Genomic DNA, 19,539 nt, shown 5'->3' on the forward strand with positions numbered 1-19,539 from the left:
GGTTGAAGATTTGCAAATTTGGCTAAGTGTATGTGAGTGAATTTTGGGGATTTTCTCCCTATTTGATTTCTCCCTATTTGAGTTGACTTTTGTTTACTCCAATGTGATTCTTATTAGTTTAGAAACATTTTCCAACCATTGAAACCAATTCAAATGGTCTTTCTCAAAGATTTGCAAAAATGGCCATAACACATAAGAGGTGATGTGTTAAATTCATTATTTTTGTAAATGGTTGATCTTGCTTTACTTGGGCATGGGTTAGGGTCAATTTAGTATTATATTAGGTTGAGAGATGGTTTCACACCATTTGGTCAAGGTTTAAAGTGCATAGGTCAAGAATTGGGGAAATGGCTATGTGCCACTTATGCCTCTATGCATATGTTGCCTTTGATTTTTAATTTGATTTGGCTTGACCCAATTGATGTTGTTGAGTGTTGAAATGGCATATGGAAGTGATCCAACCATTTACCACATGTATTAGGGTCAAGATTCTTAAATTCACATATTTGCTATTTTATTCTCATATGCCTCTATGGCATTTTTAGTTTCTTTTTATTTTCGTTGGAAACCACTTGGATTTGGTTTGATAGGTACTAGATAAGGTGTGTGAAGGTTTTCCAAACCTCTAAGCAAAGTAGAAAAGCTTAGGGTAAAGTTTTATAAAAATAGCCATAGGCACATATGCCTTTTTCTTAATTAAATTCTTTTTATTTTATTTTAACCAGGGTGGTGAAAAGAGGGGTGAGGTTTAGAGTTTAGTAGGGTTCATAAATGGTTCACCATTATTTAGCATAAATAATAAAGGTAGGGTTCAAGATTTACCTATTAGGACTATATGCCCACATATGTCTTTTATTTTATTTTGTGTTTCTCAAAATAGATCTAAAATGATTTACGGAGAAGATTAGGGTTTAAGGTTTTTCTTATTTGATTTCTTTCTTCTTTATTTTATTGGGTTGGTGACCTTCCTTGATCACTTTAGGGTTTTAGGGTTTAGCACATAAGCATGATAACACTCATCATGGCAAAACACAGGATTTAAAACAAGGTCTATATGTATCAATCTTATTTTAATAAAAGTTTTTGTTGGTTCCAAAATTTGGAACTAGGGAAATTCATTTTGTTTGTTTTGAAATTTTTGGGTTGTTACAAACGCCCACTTCGACCCCCCTCAGCCCTTCAGGCTACGCGGCATCAAAAATAGGCTCCATGTTCACGCTCGTTATATGGATCACTTGCGCGCTCACGGACTTCTTTCATATTCCAAGCTTACATCAAGCAAAGAGAAGTTTCTGTTGGACCCATCTCTTATGTCAGCCCTTGTTGATCGTTGGAGACCTGAGACCCACACTTTTCAGTTACGTTGTGGAGAGTTGACACCGACCCTAAAAGATGTGTCCATGATTACTGCTCTTCCTATCATTGGTAATCCAGGTGGTCCCCCAAGCATATTCTAGTAATTGGCCGCTACAGGTTGAAGCACGGCTTGGTGTTCCATTTCCTGTTAACACCCGCAGTGGGAACCGTCCTAGAGGTGTGCCTCTGAACTGGATAGTTACACATTTTGCTAACTTACCTGGCAATGCAGATAATGTCACGCTGGAACGACATCTATTTGCATATGTGTTGTATCTCTTAGGTATAATGTTCCCTTCGTCACACGGTGACGTTGTTCTCCCTAGTTTGATTAAAATTGCCGAAGAGATAGTAGATGGCCCCTTACCTCCCAGGCCCATATACAGCTTTGGTTCAGCCATGCTTGCTCATACATACAGGGGGTTATGTCATGCCACCCCGAAAAAATCTAAAGGCCACATACTTGCCGTCAGCTATGAGTTTCTTCAGCTATGGTCATGGGAGTACCTACCTGTTGGACGTCCCCACCTATCCAACATAATCCACCCATATGATTTTGGGCATGCTATACATGGCCCTCTGACATTTGGATCTCGTTGGGTACATGCTAAAAAAAATTGGTCAACAAATGTGGTGCACGGTTGTTACCCGGAATACCACCAGGAGTTTGAGGGGCTAGAGGATCACATGATCAGATGGAACCCATGGATGGATGATGCTGCTGTGTGGGGTGCTCAGCCACCTACAGCTGATATGTATACAGGCTCCGACTTGTGGTTAACACGCTGCCACCTCCTCTTTCTTTGGATGATTGAGACATATAACCCAGAGCGTGTTATGCGGCAGTTTGGGCTCTATCTGGTTGTTCCATCACCATTACCGAGGCGACTTGACGATCTAGTTCACACGTAAGTGCGCTCATTTCAATATAAAATGTATTACATTTTATTTATGACTTACATCTTCCTAATTAAATATATCATTTGATTTCAGGCAAGATAATAAAGGTTTGAATTGTGCCGACTGGAGCAGTCGTAATAGACAGTGGATACAGCTGTGGATTAATAATGCGGCATCCGATGTAGTGCAAGAGCATAGGTACGTTTTGTATTAAATTATTTCGATTATTTTTATACATGTGCTAACGACAATTATTTCTTATATTGGTAGACAATATAGTGACGTCACATACGACCACTACAATCATTGGTATCGCAATAGCACAAGAATTTTGCTCACCGGTCCTCCACCAGAGAGGACGACAGATTCACTGGTTGTAGGGACTGAACGAACAGCAGCATACCATCGCGATACCTCGGTACTTGCAATTCTTTAAAAATATGAGTTTGTTGCAATTGAAATAAATATGCACACCATTTTCTCATACTTTGAATTTTCTATTTTCAGATACAAGAATATAGGGAGATCGCTCGGTCTGCGGCGGATGCTTTGCGGCTGCGAAACGTGAATACTCCTGAAGGAAAGTCCCTTATTAGGCGTATTTTTAATACGGCCATGAACGGGCTTAAAAGATTTGGTTGTGCTCGAGATGACGATGTTGTTACACGAGAGTACGACATGCCAGATGCACCGTCGTCTAGACCGAGTATGGCGCGTACGAGCAGTATGGCGCGTACGAGCAGTATGGCGCGTACGAGCCAACCTCCTACGCGGAATCCATCATATGCACGCGTCGACTCATCTCTACTTGACCGCTCACAATCAGCTCGCATGTCTCCGCCCCATGCTGCCACACAGGTATTATCAGATACATCTAAAATTATAAATGCGCGTACGTTCTTCTACAAGATTTTACAAAAAATATTATCTTCTGTGCATTAAAAATAGGAGGAGAATATTTTCTCTACTAATCCGTTCGGGGAACGATTTTCATACACCCAAGGGGAGACTTCAAACATCGACAACACCACTCGCGTATGTTCATATTTTATAAATAATCAGTCATACACCATAAAATTACGCCTATTATTTACGAATATTTTTCATCCGCAGCAATCTTTTGAACCTGACTGGTCAGAGACGGAAGCTGGACTCGGCTACAATATGCCTCCTCCACAGGTTCCTTCAATTGTAATATATAATTTCTCCCATAAAAATATTCATGTCTATTACTTACAACTAATTTTTTTACGCAGCAATCTTTTGATCCTGCTTGGCCCAACATGATAGCTGGTTTCGGCCACAATATGGCCCCGCCACGAAGCTACGAGCATATGCAGGAAGAATACTATCCCGGAACTTCTAGTCAACCTGAGAATCAAGGGATATTTAATGAATTCTTTGGAGCTGACATTATAAGCACACAAGGCAGTTTAATTCCTCCGGCGGCACAATCTCAACATGTATTACAAACTCCACCACAGAACTATGAGGCCCACATAGATGAGGAGCACGAACAGTACGGTCGAGGTTTGCGCCAACATCGTATACCAGATCCTTGGTCGCCTTCTGGTGCTAAGCAGAGACCACCACGCCGTCGTCGACAAGGGTGATATGTTGACGACTCTGCCATATTACCATTATTTCTATCTATGTATGACCTATGTATGAGACATATTTCTATAATTTTCAATTATTATTCAACCAGTTTTTCAAAATAAGATACATGAACATGCAAAAATACAACATAAAATGAAGATACATCGGCAATGCCAACACCACAACTTAAAATAAACGCTACGAGTAACATTATAAGCTTCACTTTTTTCCCTTCTTCTTGCTCTTCGATGATGAACTAGCCTTTCCCTTCTTACTCGGTGGCATAAAATCATCGTCCGAGTCAACGCAAGCGGATGCAGCACTTTTCCCTTGAAATATTCATTGCTCTTAGCTAGACTCCTCGGCGTGAAGACTTCTTCGTCATCCTCCGTCGAGGAAGCCCATGTATATGGATACTTTAGAAATTCTTCTTGTTCCTTCTCATCCTTCGGTTTCTTCTTCTCAAACCTTGCTTGCAACCTAAGAAGCTCTTGTCGTAATTCCACCGGAGTTCGGCCAGGCATACCTGCGTGCTTAGAAAAAAGCTTGCCTACCTCAACGAGAAGATTCACATTCGTGACCAGATCTTCGACATTTTCTATGTTATTGGCACTCATAACTGAAGTAGCAGAGGAGATAAGAGGAGCAGCCATACGTGCAGTAAAACTACGATCTCCCCGAGGAGCCATCTTCTGGCGACTTTGATTGTGTACAACAAATGAATGCCCGGGGAGGGGTTTTATAGCACGCGGCTCAGACAAAAGGCGGGAAATCTTGGCGGGAATTCATGGCGCGAAATTTTGGCGGGAAAAAATAAGGCGGGAACTTTAGGCGGGAAAATTTACACGCGACCTTTTTCCGGGAAACCAACATTTATTATTAATACATCTGCTGAAATAAAGTTGGAAATATAACTTAAATTAAAATACGGCTAATCACTACAACGGAATTTAAGATACAACGCGAAAGTAAAACAGAATTTAAAATACGTAGTTACTACAACAAATCACTCTATTTGCCCTGCGTCCAGCGTGGCCATTTTCCAGTCTTGTCGCCGCGTTCTTCTGCTGCCTGCGCCTCAGCAGCCCTTTCTCTTAATCTCTTTCTTTCCGCTTCACGGGCCTCCCTGCGCACCTCTTCCTCTGCATACCTACGTGCAGCCTCATCATCCATCCGCTTCTGATTTACCTCGCGATTTCGAGCTTGCTCTGCCCTTAATTTTTGTATCTGTCTCTCTCTTTCTGCTTTATCATTAGCAATAGCCTTTTCGAAACGCTCCTCCTCATGGAACCTTGCCCACGCACGCCTCTGTTTTTCCTCCACCTCACGGCGCGCCCAATCCGGCTGCTCCTGGTCTATCCAGTGAAACCAGTTGCAAAGGGGCGGCGGAGACTGCAACAAAAATAAGACGATTAATAAATGAAAATTAATGACATACAAATATGATTTTTAATCATGCTGTTACAACATACCGTAGGTCTCGAGGACGATGAACTTGTATGTGCGGGTGGATCATGATCGTAGTATGCGCACATGAAATATTTCATGCCGAACTTATCCGAAAAATCCACCACTTCCTTCACCTTCGCAAGGCGGCCGCACCAACACCTCTCTGCTCTAACCCCCGGCGGCAAAGTTGCATTCTTTCCCTTCATCGGTCTAAAATCCTGGTCTGAGCAAGGCACACTCATGCTGGCTAAGGTATGAGCACTTGTGTACCAAATAATATCAGCGAGCTGAGCGAGAGAATTAGGCACACTCGACGCTGGCTTTTATAGCGAACTGAGCGACAGAATTAGGCGGGAAAATTTAGCAGAACATGCCTCAATCAGTGCAATCAGCCAAAAAGCAGTACAATAATTCGAAGAAGTACGTGGGAATCAGCGCCGTCAGCGCGCTGTGGAGGGCTGTCGGCCAGCAGCACATGCCACCACCGGTGGTGGCGGCAGGCTTGCCAGCTCAGCGTGCCGCCACCGGCAAGGGCGGCAGGGCGACGTCGGCGGTCGGTCGGTTCACGGAGGCGGACGTGCCGCCACGGCTGACGGCGGCAGGGCCTGCCGCCACCGGCTCCGGCGGCAGGTGCCACGCGTCGCCTGGCCGTGCTGCCGCCACGGTAGTTTTGCCATTTCCGTTCACAGGTGGTCTCTTTTGACATTTCAGTGGGGCAGGTGGTCCTTTTTGACAAAAATTCCCGTGTAGAATGTTCGCACAAGGGGCAGGACTCGCAAGACAGGTCCTCCAAATTATCGGTAGGGTTTTCCATATTTGTTTTGGATGTAAAAAGATGTGCACTTCTACGCCAAGTTTATGTAGAACATATTAAAATTTCTACGAAATAAAACAAATACTACAAAGGAAACGTGGGTGGTACCAGATAGGAAAGGGTGAAATGCTTTTGTCGAATGCACATGACCTCCTATGCATGCATGTTGTGTTGTTCGATTCACTATGTTTCACGATTTAAGATCGATGTAAGATCTGTGCTGCTAGGCTTTTAAGTTTCGGGAATCTGAAAATAAATTGGCACGCAAGGGAACCTAGGGCGCGGTTGGGTAGCCTCAGTTGAATTTGGGGCTCCATGGACGCACTGCGAGGATGTCGGACTGAACTAAAACCCGCGTGTGTTCCTACCTACCAGCGACCATAGCTGATACCATTGCTTCGGCCTTTTTCTTTCGTGCAGTGCGTCCTCTCATTCCCCTCCCAACCCTCCGCCGCCACTCAAATCTCCGGCCACCGCCGACCCGGTACTTCGACTGCGTTGGATTCCGCTTGACTCACTCGCCTCTCTTTTCGTCGCCGGTGGTTCGCCTACTCTGGCCAGAATGCGGCGGCCACTCTCCCATCCTCCGTGCGTAGAAGGTGTTCGATCATTTGTATGGTAGGCGCCGCCAGTCAATGTTTATTGTCCGCATTGCCGTCGCGGATTTCCAACTATTTGTTTTGCCTCATAGATATGGATAGATGCAACGAGATGATTCAAGAAATGCTTGATGACTACGCAACCTGCGACAACAACGTTCGTGAGCACTTGGAGATCATCGCTTGACTTCAAAAAAATAAGCTTGATGAAGCTGAGGAGAAGAAGAAGAGGCTACGCAGTGGAGGTTCAAGGCCGGGAAGAAAAAAGTCGAAGCCCCGACAGAGGTTGGAACACATGCCGACAATTTTAGATGGTGCTATAGGATGAGCAAGGACTTGTTCATGGAAATCCTTCGGCGTGAGAGAGTTTGACCCCTACTACATGATGCCGCTAGCACAACTGCCTTCTCGTTGATCCAGAAATGCACCGCGCCATGAGGATACTTGCATATGGAGCACTTGCCGGTGCACATGACGACTACCTTCGCATGAGTGAGTCCACTGCCATTGAGTGCATGTACAAATTCTGCACAGCCGTGTGGGAAAGTTCGGCCTGTACTATTTGAGAGGGCCAACTGAAGCAAATGTTGCTAGAATCATGGCACAAAATGCAGCGATATGATTCCCTAGAATGCTTTTAAGTATCGATTGTATGCATTGGTCACGGAAGAGCTGCCCCTTTGCTTCCCAATGTATGTACAAAGGGCGTCATGGATATTGCAGTGTGGTGCTTGAAGCTGTGGCAGATTATGACCTATGGATTTGGCTTTTTTTTTTGGCATGGTGGGATCGCACAATAACATCAATGTGCTGCAGCGCTCTCCGATGTTTTCGAAACTTGTGGAAGGTCATGCACCACTATGCAACTATGAGATCAATGGCAACCAATATATACCAAAGGCTACTGTCTAATCGATGGCATCTATCCAACATGGGCGACATTTGTCAACACAATGTCCGCCAACGGGTCAAAAATTGCCACTTTGTTGAGTTCCAGGAGAGATGCCGAAAGGATGTCGAGGAGAGATGCCAAAAGGATGTCGAGCGGACATTTGGTGTGCTTCAAGCTTAATTTGCTATTGTTCGGTATCCCGCTCTTTCTTGGGCTCACAACCAACTGTGGGAGGTGATGCAAGATTATGTGATCATGCACGACATGATCATCGAGAATGACCGCAAGACTCGAGCCACTCGAGCCAGGCATGTTGGTCCCTACAAGTGCCAGTGATCTCTTGCGAAGGTTGAACACTAGATGCCTGCAGAGTTTGCTGATTTTCTCGCCATGCATACGAAAATCCGTGACACCACTGGTCATGCTCAACTGCAATATGACTTCGTACATCATCTATGGAGGCTCAAAGGAGAGGCATCCGCTACGCCGACGCCTTGATCTAGCCCAACTTCTATTTGTCTGCTTTGTTGTTTGTTAACGATTAATTTGAAAACAATATTGTCTACATATTTATTGATTGATGTTTATATAAAATCCTAAAAAAAAAATTGGGGGACGCGGATACGCCCCAAAAGCGGCAACTAGTAGCGGCCCTCAAACGCTTAATTCGGATGTGGTTTGAGAAACGCGGCTGAAGATGCTCTAGCACAATGAATCTATGGTTTCCTTCTATTTTCATCTCCCATCTTTAGAGCATGTTTGATTTAAAGAATTTACATAGAAAACTTTGTATGATTAATTAAAGGAACTTTAGCTTATATAAAAAAATTAGATTGTTTGTAGAATTATTTTCTATGGATTTTTAAGCGATCTTTTGCACTAGCTTTTATAAGACATCTAATTTGTAGAATTGTTTTCTATGGATTTTTTAAGCGATCTTTTGCACTGAGAGAAGTATTAGTGTACAACTACTTTTTTGGCTCGTGCTAGTGTATGTAGTTATGCTAGGTGATCAAAGACCTATTTTAAATTTATTATTTTTGAGCATGTTTGTACTACCATTGATGTTGATAATTATTTGAAATTTTCGAAAAAAGAAAGAAAGATGAACTCACCGAACAGAGAGCCGTGATCATAGTATCAGTGTACAAGTCTGGCTCTGTTTTCTGCAAGGTGAGCAGCACGGCGATCATGCTCTTCTTGTCGCCTTGTCCGCGGCCTTCGCCAAACCTCCGGCGCTCGGCGTCGATGAGCCGCCGCAGGAACGCACCCCTCCGGCTCACCGCGGCCAGGATCTTGTTCCTGACGCCGAACACGTCGAACCACCGCATCACGGGCAGGAAGTCCCACATGTTGGCCGCGCCGATGTACGTGATGAGCTCGCCCTCCACTTTCTGGAACTCCTGGGCTTCCATGGACATGTCCGTGTCGGCGTCCGCCACCGGCCGTGTTCCCTTGGTATTCGCGATGGTTTCCATGAGCACGCTGAGGGAGAGCTCGAACAGCCTCCGCTTCAGCTGGACCCGGGCGGCGCCGCCGTCGGCAGCGGCCGCGCGGCATAGCCGGCGAGTCATTGCGCTGATCTCGGCGGCGATGACGCCGGACATGCAAGCGACGCGGTGCGCAGAGAGCAGCTGCACGGCGGCGACGCGGCGGAGGCTGCGCCAGTGCGGGCCGTAGTTGGAGAAGATGAGCGAGGTGCCGCCGAAGGAGAGGAGCAGCTGCGAGGGGAACTGGGGCCGGTTGGCGAAGGTCACGTCGTGCTGCGTGAAGCACTCCCTGGCGCCAGCCGCCGAGGACACCACCACGGTGTTGCGCGCGCCGAGGCGCAGCGAGAAGACCGGCCCGTAGCGCCCGGCGAGGCGGCGCAGCGTGGCGTGTAACGGCTTATTCGCCACGAGGTGGAGGTGACCGAGGAACGGGATGGCCGGAGGGCTCGGCGGCAGCTGCACGGCCTTGTCGCCGCCATTGTTCTTCTTGCCTCGTAGAATGTAGTGGATCAGGAAGAGGACTGCGAAGGAGAAGACGGCAATGCAGGCCTTGTCCATTGTTTCAGTCACTGTGGGGGGAATGGCCGAATGGGTGTTTTTAGCTTGCGGATTGATTGCGAAAAGCACTTTCTAATGGATTGATTGGGAAAAGCACTGTACTCATGGATTGATTGGAGCCTGCATGGCGGCCATATATCGCGCGTGCGTGGTTGGATTTCTTCTAGTAGAAGGCAGACTTGCGGTACAGTTTTGCACACGCCATGGCTGGGGACCACGGAGATATGAGCTGGCTTAATTTGTCGCTCGTCCAGTGAAAGCATTATCAGATTGTCTTGTCTTCCGCCGCGCGGTGCGGTTTCGAACTTCTATATATCTCCATCGCACATCGCAATCCCTGGGCAGGTTCGTATCGTTTGCGTCTCGATCTGGCTATCCAGTGACCAGTGACGAGAGCGGCCACCTTACATTAGTACTCCCTTTTTTATTGTTTAACATATTGATTTAATTTTTAGTATAAATTTAAAAGGTTAATTAGATATATGCCACTGCAATTATTGCATATTTGAGAAATGTCACTACAATTCTTATCTTTTGAAATATGCCACTTTAATTCTCAAGATTCTTTGAAAAATGCCACTCTTAGCCTTCCAAAAACGCCCCGGCATATTTCAAAAGATGAAAATTGTCGTGGCATTCCTCAAATACACAATAATTGCACTGACATATATCTAATTAACCAAAATTTAAAATAGCTGTATTTATTTGAATATATATCAGATTAACGTTTTGTTTGAATATGGGTATATTTTCCATAATATCTTTTAAACAAGTTCAAAACGGTTCATTTTGATAAAATTTAAATTTTGAATTCTAGAACATATTCAAACATGATGATAATAAAACTCAATAAATTAGAAACAGTCCAAATTGGACTCTAAGATAGTTTCCAGAAATCTAACTTTCATGAACTTAGTTTGAAATAGAGTGAAACAAAATGTTTAAAAGAAAATTTTCAGCAAGTTTCACGAAGTAAAGACACCTACTATACTCCTTCACCTGAAGAAAAAAAATCAAAACTAGATCTAGAAATGAGGAAATAGATAAGGATAAGAGGAAAACGACTTACGAATCAAGGAAACAAACCAAACACCACACATATCCCACAATGAAAAGTGGGAAAGAGAGAGTGAGAAATCAACTTTCCAATAGGGTGCGACCCCACATGTCATTCACATGAAGTAGCTCACGTAGATTTTGTGAGGTGGCAAGGTAGGAATGAAAGATTCGTCAAATGACGGACCCACATGTCATACAAGAGAAATAGATTATGTGATACATGGAATAGTACACGCCAGCCATTTAATGATATCTGCTAGCCCACAAGTCATAGCGAGAAAAACAAGAGAAGCAAATCTGTAACGAAGATATCTTCACTAATTTAAAATCGCCAGGCTACATTCTCGAGTGACAACTCGAACACGCCTTCTACCTTGGTACTTCGTATGCTACCTCACATCTCTTCTTTCTCAACCGATTCAAATTTCAAACGATAGAGGCGAACAACAGCAACACAAGGGAACGAAGGAAGACGAAGAACGAGAACAAGAAGATACGAAGTATTGGGAACATGGGTAAATATCTAACATGCAGATCCGCAAGATTAAATATGATACATAGACGATCTAATTAACAGAACAAACACACACGTATATTTAATACAAAATTTTCTCGTTGTTTTTGGATTCTAAACAGAAAGAAGTTTCAAACTTCAACACTTCATTACTAGGTTCTAGAAACTAATCAAAAGTTTTGTTAAACTTCAACACTTGATTTTGGATACTAGTCAAAAGTACTCTTCAAATTTTCCCCGTTCCTTCTGGAAACGTGATAGTTTCGACAATCTACCATGTAATGATCTGCTACTGCTTTTAATTCTGTAGGAAAAAAAACAAGACACACCTGAGAAGATGGATGAATGAGAGCCATCCAAAAAGAAGGGTGAAGAAGAATTTCAAATAATGTGGTGAAACAAGCTACCACCAAAGGTTAAAATTCCACTGACAGCAGAGCAGATGTTGAAACTTGTCAAAATAGTACCACTTACTTATAACTACATCCTATATTTACTAACGTTTCACACCTTCAAATGCTACTTTAATGCTTGCAATTTGATACTATGAAGTACTATTTTATCATATTAGGAAGTACTGATAGTCATAATAAGAAGTACTACTTGATCATGTTAGGAAGTACACAAGTATAATGAAATCTAGCACATTCACCTAAAGAAAACATTAATGCTTACTTTCTAAAGCAAAAAAATATATACATGTGAGATGAGAAAATACGTGGAGTATTCGGTGGAAAAAATACATTAGCTTGTAAAACGAGCATGCTCCTACATCAATCACAATGTAGTCACATTGCTAGTATGTATGAAACATGTACTATTTAATTTCACACATATTTTTCTATTAATTGATACTCAAACATTTGTGTTTAAAATTTCATGCAAAAATACGTAGTTAGATAAAGAAAAAAAGAGGATAGAGAAGATAGACTTAAATGTGTTGAATCACAATACAGTACGCCCACTTGAGGCGATTTGTCGATGAAGTAAACCGGGAAGAAGGTTCAACTAGAAATTCAACAACCGCACAGAATGAAGGAAGCAAGCAAAATAGAATGCTAACCTCATAGAGTTTCACGAATTCTGCATCTTCTTCTGCTTCTTCAGTTTTTCAGCCACCTTCAGTTTTTGTTGCAAGCAATATAAAATAAACCAGTCGGGGAACTTGCCAACGAAAATTGCAGGTAAACTGCCATTACTAGTTTTAAAAATAACATTATGACGACATTGTTAAAAAAAACCAAGCTAGATAGCAATGTTTTGAGTATCTATTTTCTAATAGGAGGTTCATTGCAACAAACCGAATCAAACCACACACAAATAGACAAAATCACATAGTTATGTGTCAACAACAGACAATCAAAACAAGTCTGGTGCATCAGCAGAAAATAATAAGCCAAGAAGGTCAAAAAGATATGATGTAACATAGCTTATAGGGGAAAATAAACATGTCAACATATTAAGAGAAATATTTTTCTTTTTTTCTTTTTCTGCGGAGTTTGTTTAAAGAAGATGAGGATAACTAGAACGATAGACTGAATAATTATACTTGGATGAACACAATGATGGACAAGCATGGCACCTATGGTGGATCAGTTCAACGATAGATTAGAAACATCATAGAGGCATGCAATTTACATATAAAAAGGTAACATATAATGAGTAGAATGTTAATTATATTAAATACAAGAACAATAACTCTTCTCAAACAAAAATAATCGTTCAATTTTATATTTACTTTGTATAGGACGTTTACTGCAGTCAGTCAAAAATGAAACAACATTCAGAAGCAAATTGAAGCAACTAGGATGTACCAGAGAAACAACAGAATATGAAAACAAACCAACCACGAAGCTCATCGAGTATTAACATGGTAACTTTTCAAACTAGTATGAACGTTGGTCTACATTATGAACAATATAAAAACATGGCTAAAACCATATCTGACTTTATTTGTATTATTTTGTGCAGGAACTATTTAATGACCATAAAACAAAGACTACTTCAAACAGTACCAGCTCTAGCAGACCGAAATACAAAGAAGAATGCAAGGTACAGGATAACAAGGTAACAAAAAATAACTATGATAATGTTTAATTTCATATAACGTGCAATAACATAGATGGTAAAGAATTTGTGACATTAATTCGTTTTCTATTTTACTTTACGGGAGATATACGACAACAAATCAAATATGAAGTTGTCTACATAACATCAGACTAGTTATGAATCCACAGGTGGAAAAAATCATCTCACCTTCATCAATGCAGCAACAACACATTACAGAATACAAAGATTCTCGAGATACAGAAACATCAGGAAATGAAAACAAGAAGCACTGGGTATAGAAAAATGAAAAAAGAATACAGTCCAGATGATTATATAGATAGACAAGACACATTAAGTTATTTATATTACTTTAAAATAGTAAAAATCTATTAATTATTCTTCATCGTATGAATGCATGATTACACATGACTTGGCAGAAATGATGATGCAACAAGTGACTCTACAGGAAACAAGCAAACAAGCTCTTGTGGATCGTCACCGGAGCAAAACACAGAAAAATCAAACACTTCACCAGGGGAACAAGCTAAAAAACCTGAAACAAAAGATGAGTTGAACGATGTTAATCCAGAAATAAATTCAAAGCCAATGGTAAAGATAGAGGAAGAAATGGACAAGATGTTCAACTCAAATGATTATCTAGCAGTGGATGAAATTATCAGTGCCGCTATTCCGAAGGAAGGTGCATATTTCAAACAAGAGAGGATGCTTTTTAAAGCTATGCTTTGAATGCAAGAAAGACAATATTTGCAATTAAAAAGTTCGGCAGCAAGAGATCAAGAAAGAATGGAGATATTTATGTGCAAACATTCACATGTAACAAGGAAGGTTGCACAAATATACAAGCCGATACAACAACCAAGAGAAAGGCAAGTACGCTTGTTAAGTCTAGATGTCGAGCACACATAATAGTTCGAGAATTGAACTGGAGCACAACCATCCGCGAGAACCAACAAACTATCTCCTCATTAGGTTTGCACACGGCCACAAAGGAATGTCGGATCTCGATAGGAGACTAATTCATCTACTACAGAGGGATTGCATGCCACCTTGGAAGATGGTGTCAATCTTTCGATGTGGGTGTAGTGGCACCGGGGGTACCACGGTCCACCTGCTGCTGGGCCCGTGCATGCCACCTCGAGAGGAAGTTAAGATTTGGTGTTTCCAGAAGACATGAAGCCCTCGCGAGGGGTGCACGTCATGCGCTAGGAGGGGATCCCTCTGCAAAGCAAGTTGCGTAGGGACGAAGCTAAGGAGGATGAAGCAAGCCATGATGCACCCTAGAAGACAAGAGAAGCCCTAACATTGCATGCATATATCGTTATGGTCATTGCTCCTTTCCCCAAAGGTTAGGGGTGGATGGCGTAGTACAACAGGGGTTGACATCGTCCACAACCACTCCCGTAGATCAAGGAGCTTTTCCTAGCCGTGGACCAAGCCCACGTGCTTAGACCGGGACTTTCCTCCTCCTTGTGCACGCTTGTGGTTACCCCTCCCTCGAGTTTCCGTGGGGAGGAGGGCTGGTTCCTCTATGAAAGGAGGAGTAGCTGCCCCGTAGAGAGGACCTTCTCGGGATCGGCTGTTCATCCCCTCCTGATCCTCTTCCGATTCCACCTCCTTCTACCTAGAGCAAGTTGGATCTGGATCAAGCCACCACCTTGTAAACACTACACTCGCTCGGTGAGACATCAATACCACTCTAAGACAAGACGTAGGAGTTTTACCTCACCACGAGGGCCCTGAACCTAGGTAACTTTGTGTCCCTCTCTAGTGATCATACTGTATTTTATAGAAGAAATATGGGTAAACTAACCATACTGATTGTGTATGTACCTGACATAGTTATTATAGGCGATGATGATATGGGAATAGAGAATCTGAAGAAGCAATTAAAATTTAACAAGAGAGTTCGAAGTCAAAGATCTAGGACAACTATACTTTCTTGGAATCGAAGTCTCCCGGAGCCCAAAATGTATTTATTTATCACAAATAAAGTATGTTTTAGATTTATTGGGGGAGAATGATATGTTAGGTTGTCGCCTAGCGTCAACTCCAATAGAACAAAAACATAAACTCTCTAGCGAGTCCGGAGAAACAGTAAACAAAGAGCAATATCAAAGACTGGTTGGACGGTTGATATATCTATCACACACACGTCCAGATATTGCCTTTGCTGTTAGCGTGGTTAGTCAGTTTATGCATGACCCTAAGAGTCATCACATGAACGATGTAATGTGAATTATTCGTTATCTCAAGAGTTGTCGAGGTCGTGGACTACTATATAAATCAAATGGCCACTTGCAACTTAAGTTGAATGCTATGTTGATGCTGATTGGGCGGGTTCACTTGACGATAGAAGATCCACATCTGGATACTACACATTTGTTGGAGGAAATTTGGCCACTTAGCGTAGTAAAAAACAAAGTGTTGTTGCGAGGTCTTCAGCTGAGGCAGAATTTAGGACCATGGCTCATGGGGTATGTGAGGTGCTATGGTTGAAGATCATATTGTTAGAACTGTGTCTATTCCAAGCAAAACCATTAATGCTTTGGTGTGTAACAAAGCAGCACTAAATATTGCTCATAAGCCGGTTCAACATAGTCGAACAAAGCACATCGAGATCGATCAACATTTCGTTAAAGAGAAACTAGAGCAGGGAATAATCTGCATGCCATATGTGAACTCATCAAATCAAATAGCAGACATTCTAACTAAAGGCATGTCTGAAAATGTTTTTTCTAATCTATGTTGCAAGATGGGGCTATATGATGCGAGGACGTATCCTATGAAACAAGTAAACTGATGAAACGGCTGCACCTGTGGCATGTGAGCCGTTGGATGCAAAAGAGACCGACAGGATCCAGCCAGAAGATTGTGTACAGGCACCTTGGCAAAACAATTCCTGTAGTTTTATGGAATCAGGCGACCTGTCCTCCTCAAGCCCCACGTCGTTACTCTCCCTGTGTTCTGTACCATTATACCGGCGAGGTTGGCAAGACTTGTTTGCTCAGAGTCATATCTTTTCTTCCAGCTTCTATTGCCTTAATCAAAATTTGTGGAGAAGATAAAAAAACGGACAAATCCGTACATATCCTAGGATTTCTTATCGTTGAGTTCCTCCAATTATTTCAAGATATTCTACTGTATCATGTTTAGGGGGACTTAAAAATACATAGAATAGAAAATTGACCTAAAGTCAACGACATAAATCTGCATTGCAACTGGTACAAGTTTACTCGGAAAAAATGTTTCCATACATAAGAGCTGTGTTTTACATACTAATTTCGAGCTATATTTACTAGAAGAACTAGTCGGTTCTTGTGTTGATGTAGGACCGCCGTTGCCCAAATCAAATCGCGCGGCTTGTTCAGAGACCGCTGGAGCTTCAACAAACGGGTAGATTTGGAAAAAAAAATCTAAGATCGGTTGACTTGGCTCGCTTGATTCCATGAAATTACAAGGATTCTTTTGCAAATTTGGGGTACCCAATCTTCTAGCTGGATCTGGTTTGTCTATTTTGCATCCAACGGTTGTATGCCACCGTTTCAGCCGTTTCACCAGTTGGCTTGTTTCATAGGATACAGTCTCGATATGATGCTTTTGCCCCATCTTGAGGGGGTGTGGGAGGTTATTAGTGTAACATGTAAATATTATGAGGATGTAAATGTAAAATAGGAAAGAGTGGAGAAATAAAAGAAAGGGGAGCAGGGAACGATGGAGAGTGTTCCAGACATCAGCCCTCTGCCCTCTACCGTTCCTCTGTACAATACCAACACCCAGGAAACGAAGTGTGATGTTCTTGAGTGATTTATGGATCCTCTCCTCGATTTAATCCCGTATTTCATCACTCCTGAATATCTACAATTCGATTACTCCTAATTTAGTCAATATCTTTTCACAGACAGTGAAACAATACCTCTTTGACTTGATGTACTCTGTCAGGAGTACATTTGTCTTGTGAAGAAACAAGCAGCGATGTTGGACTCGGTTCAGTTCAGAAAGGAGCTGTTTCTGTAGAAGAGGGTGATAATGGTGCACCAGGTGCCACAAACAGGTTACGATGCACTCCATGTGTCATCTACTACTAGTCAGAAACTTGATTCAGTTAGCACACGTAGTACCAATTCAGCCATGAGATGCATGGTAATGTGCACTACTCTGAGTTTCTTTACCGGTGATGTCTCGTGCAGTCCTATCTATACTGATGCTTGTGTCAAATTATTAAATGATGCTTTGCTTATCAATGTTTCAAACTGAATTTTCTTGCACTTTCAGAGTATAATTAGTATTGTCAACTGAATACATTGGCCAAATGTACGTCTTCACACTAGTTTTTTCTTCTTTTATAGAATGAAAACTTGCAACTGTCAAGGAATCACCGTTTTCTTATGAAGCAGTTTGCCGAGAAAGATTCAAACTTAGGAAAATCACAGGTACACATTCTCTGGTCCTGTATGTGAGCAACTTTGCTTGAGTTGCACTATGTTACCATTTCATCTCAAATTTGAAATATACCCCTGAACTCTGGATGTTGTTTGCCCTGGACGAACTTGTGTGCTTTAGTGCTTGTAGCGCTGCCATGGTAAAACTTAACTGAACCAAAAGTTTGCCATTGATTCTCAGTTTAAAGTAAATTGGCATTCCTGCTCAGTTTAAAGTAAATTGTCATTCTACTATCTGCATTCTCAGTAATTCTCCCGTGTTTGCCATAGCCAGTGAATTGTTTGTGTTTGAAGGAGAGATGAGAACCACCCTGACCAGAGCCACTGGAGACAATCACTGTATGATGCGGCTGCTGCCTTCGATTGTAAGCAAATCCTTTTATGACAATGCTGTCTTTGTTCTCTTAATATTGCATCTGGTTGTGGAACCATGGTGTTCTTGTGATTTGTGAACCAGTTTGCTTTTATGGCTAACAAAGTATGCATGTTTACCTCCGAATTGACACTAGGTTGCCACCTGCTACCACTGTCTAGGGAAAGATCGTATGATGCTAATGCTAACGTGTTGTTGGGTGGTTAGGAGGGCGGTGGTACCCCAACCCACCAGAGTTCAAACCCCAGGTTTAACACTTTGGTGTCTCATAAAAGGAGGATTATTTTCAGTTGGAGGCGACGGTCCCATCGACAGCGAGGCACTTATGGTGACTTCGTCAATCTCAAGACCCATCGGATGAAGTTTGTTCGTTCTCGGAGGTGCTCATAGGGGTAGGATGTGCGTGCGTTCATAGAAGTGAGTGTATGTGCATATGTGTGAGCGTGTACGTTGTACTGTGTTTCGCAAAATAAAAAGATAGGGAAATTGCCACTTTCTTTTTAACACACATGACTACAATATTGATTATGACATATTATCAAAGAGTTGGAATTTTGCCAGGCATTTAACAGCTATTTAAAATCTATTTAGTGGAATTATATTGTTTTGAAATCCACCTCTAATTCTACATGTACCATGACGAATGCGTTCTGAATTCGCGGATCTAACTGGTTTAACTAGCCAGTTTGCAGTTGTGCACAGCCAAAGCATCCTTTGGCAAGGTTAAATCTTTTTTTCAGGAATTTATGGGTGAAATGGCGGGATATGTGGAGTTTATAGTTACATATATATTGGCAAATGACTTAGCTGAAGCTGGGACCAGAATGGAGCAAATCATGGACCTACAGATTGTCTAGTGTTCTGTTTATTTGCACTGGCAACACAAACAAAGAGACCTTGTTGTTTACCTGCCTGATAACCTATTCAAATTCAGTGATAATGTATATGCCATAGATTCCTTGATATAACTGTTACTGTAACTTCATTTTGCTAGATAATGTACCAGCATGTTCTCCTTCAGTATATCGACATTTTCTTCAGGTGGAGTGAAATTCAAGTCTCGGAGCACCATATTGATCCGATTGCTGCTGCCTTGTTCAGGTACAGGGATGCTGTTGTTGTGATGTACTCCTGCTGCTATCTTTGTTCGGCATATATTTTAATTGATGCCTATTGCGGTTGCTCTCTGTGCGAGGAGGACCCGTGCGTTGCGGTGCTTGGTGAGAAAGAATCTGGGCGCCGTTCGTCGACAGAGAGGCGAGGAGCACGTGTGCGTCGAGGCGCTTGGTGAGGAAGAACCTGCGCGCCGTTCGTCGAAGAGGCAAGGAGCACTTAGCGAGGAGATCGTCGTTGAGGAGGAGGTGAAGCGTGTTGACGTGTGTAAGTAGATTGCCTTTTTCTTTCCATCAGTTCGGATTTTTGGTTCT

At 42.3% G+C, this 19,539-nt stretch overlaps 1 protein-coding gene across 1 annotated transcript in view; it reads right to left on the bottom strand.

Annotated features, from left to right (window-relative positions):
- LOC124680915 (cytochrome P450 81Q32-like) overlaps positions 1-9,753 on the bottom strand; it is a 30,512-nt gene extending 20,759 nt beyond the window's left edge. Inside the window, exons 1-2 of the mRNA XM_047215932.1 lie at positions 8,725-9,753; positions 98-109 (exon numbers count right to left, since the gene is read on the bottom strand). Of these exons, the coding sequence (XP_047071888.1) occupies positions 98-109; positions 8,725-9,657 (945 nt within the window). The 5' untranslated portion in view covers positions 9,658-9,753. The remainder of the gene's footprint in view (positions 1-97; positions 110-8,724) is intronic.
- Positions 9,754-19,539: the final 9,786 nt, after the last annotated feature.

The sequence above is a fragment of the Lolium rigidum genome, unplaced genomic scaffold, assembly GCF_022539505.1.
Source record: "Lolium rigidum isolate FL_2022 unplaced genomic scaffold, APGP_CSIRO_Lrig_0.1 contig_30536_1, whole genome shotgun sequence".
In the NCBI taxonomy this organism is placed as follows: domain Eukaryota; kingdom Viridiplantae; phylum Streptophyta; class Magnoliopsida; order Poales; family Poaceae; genus Lolium; species Lolium rigidum.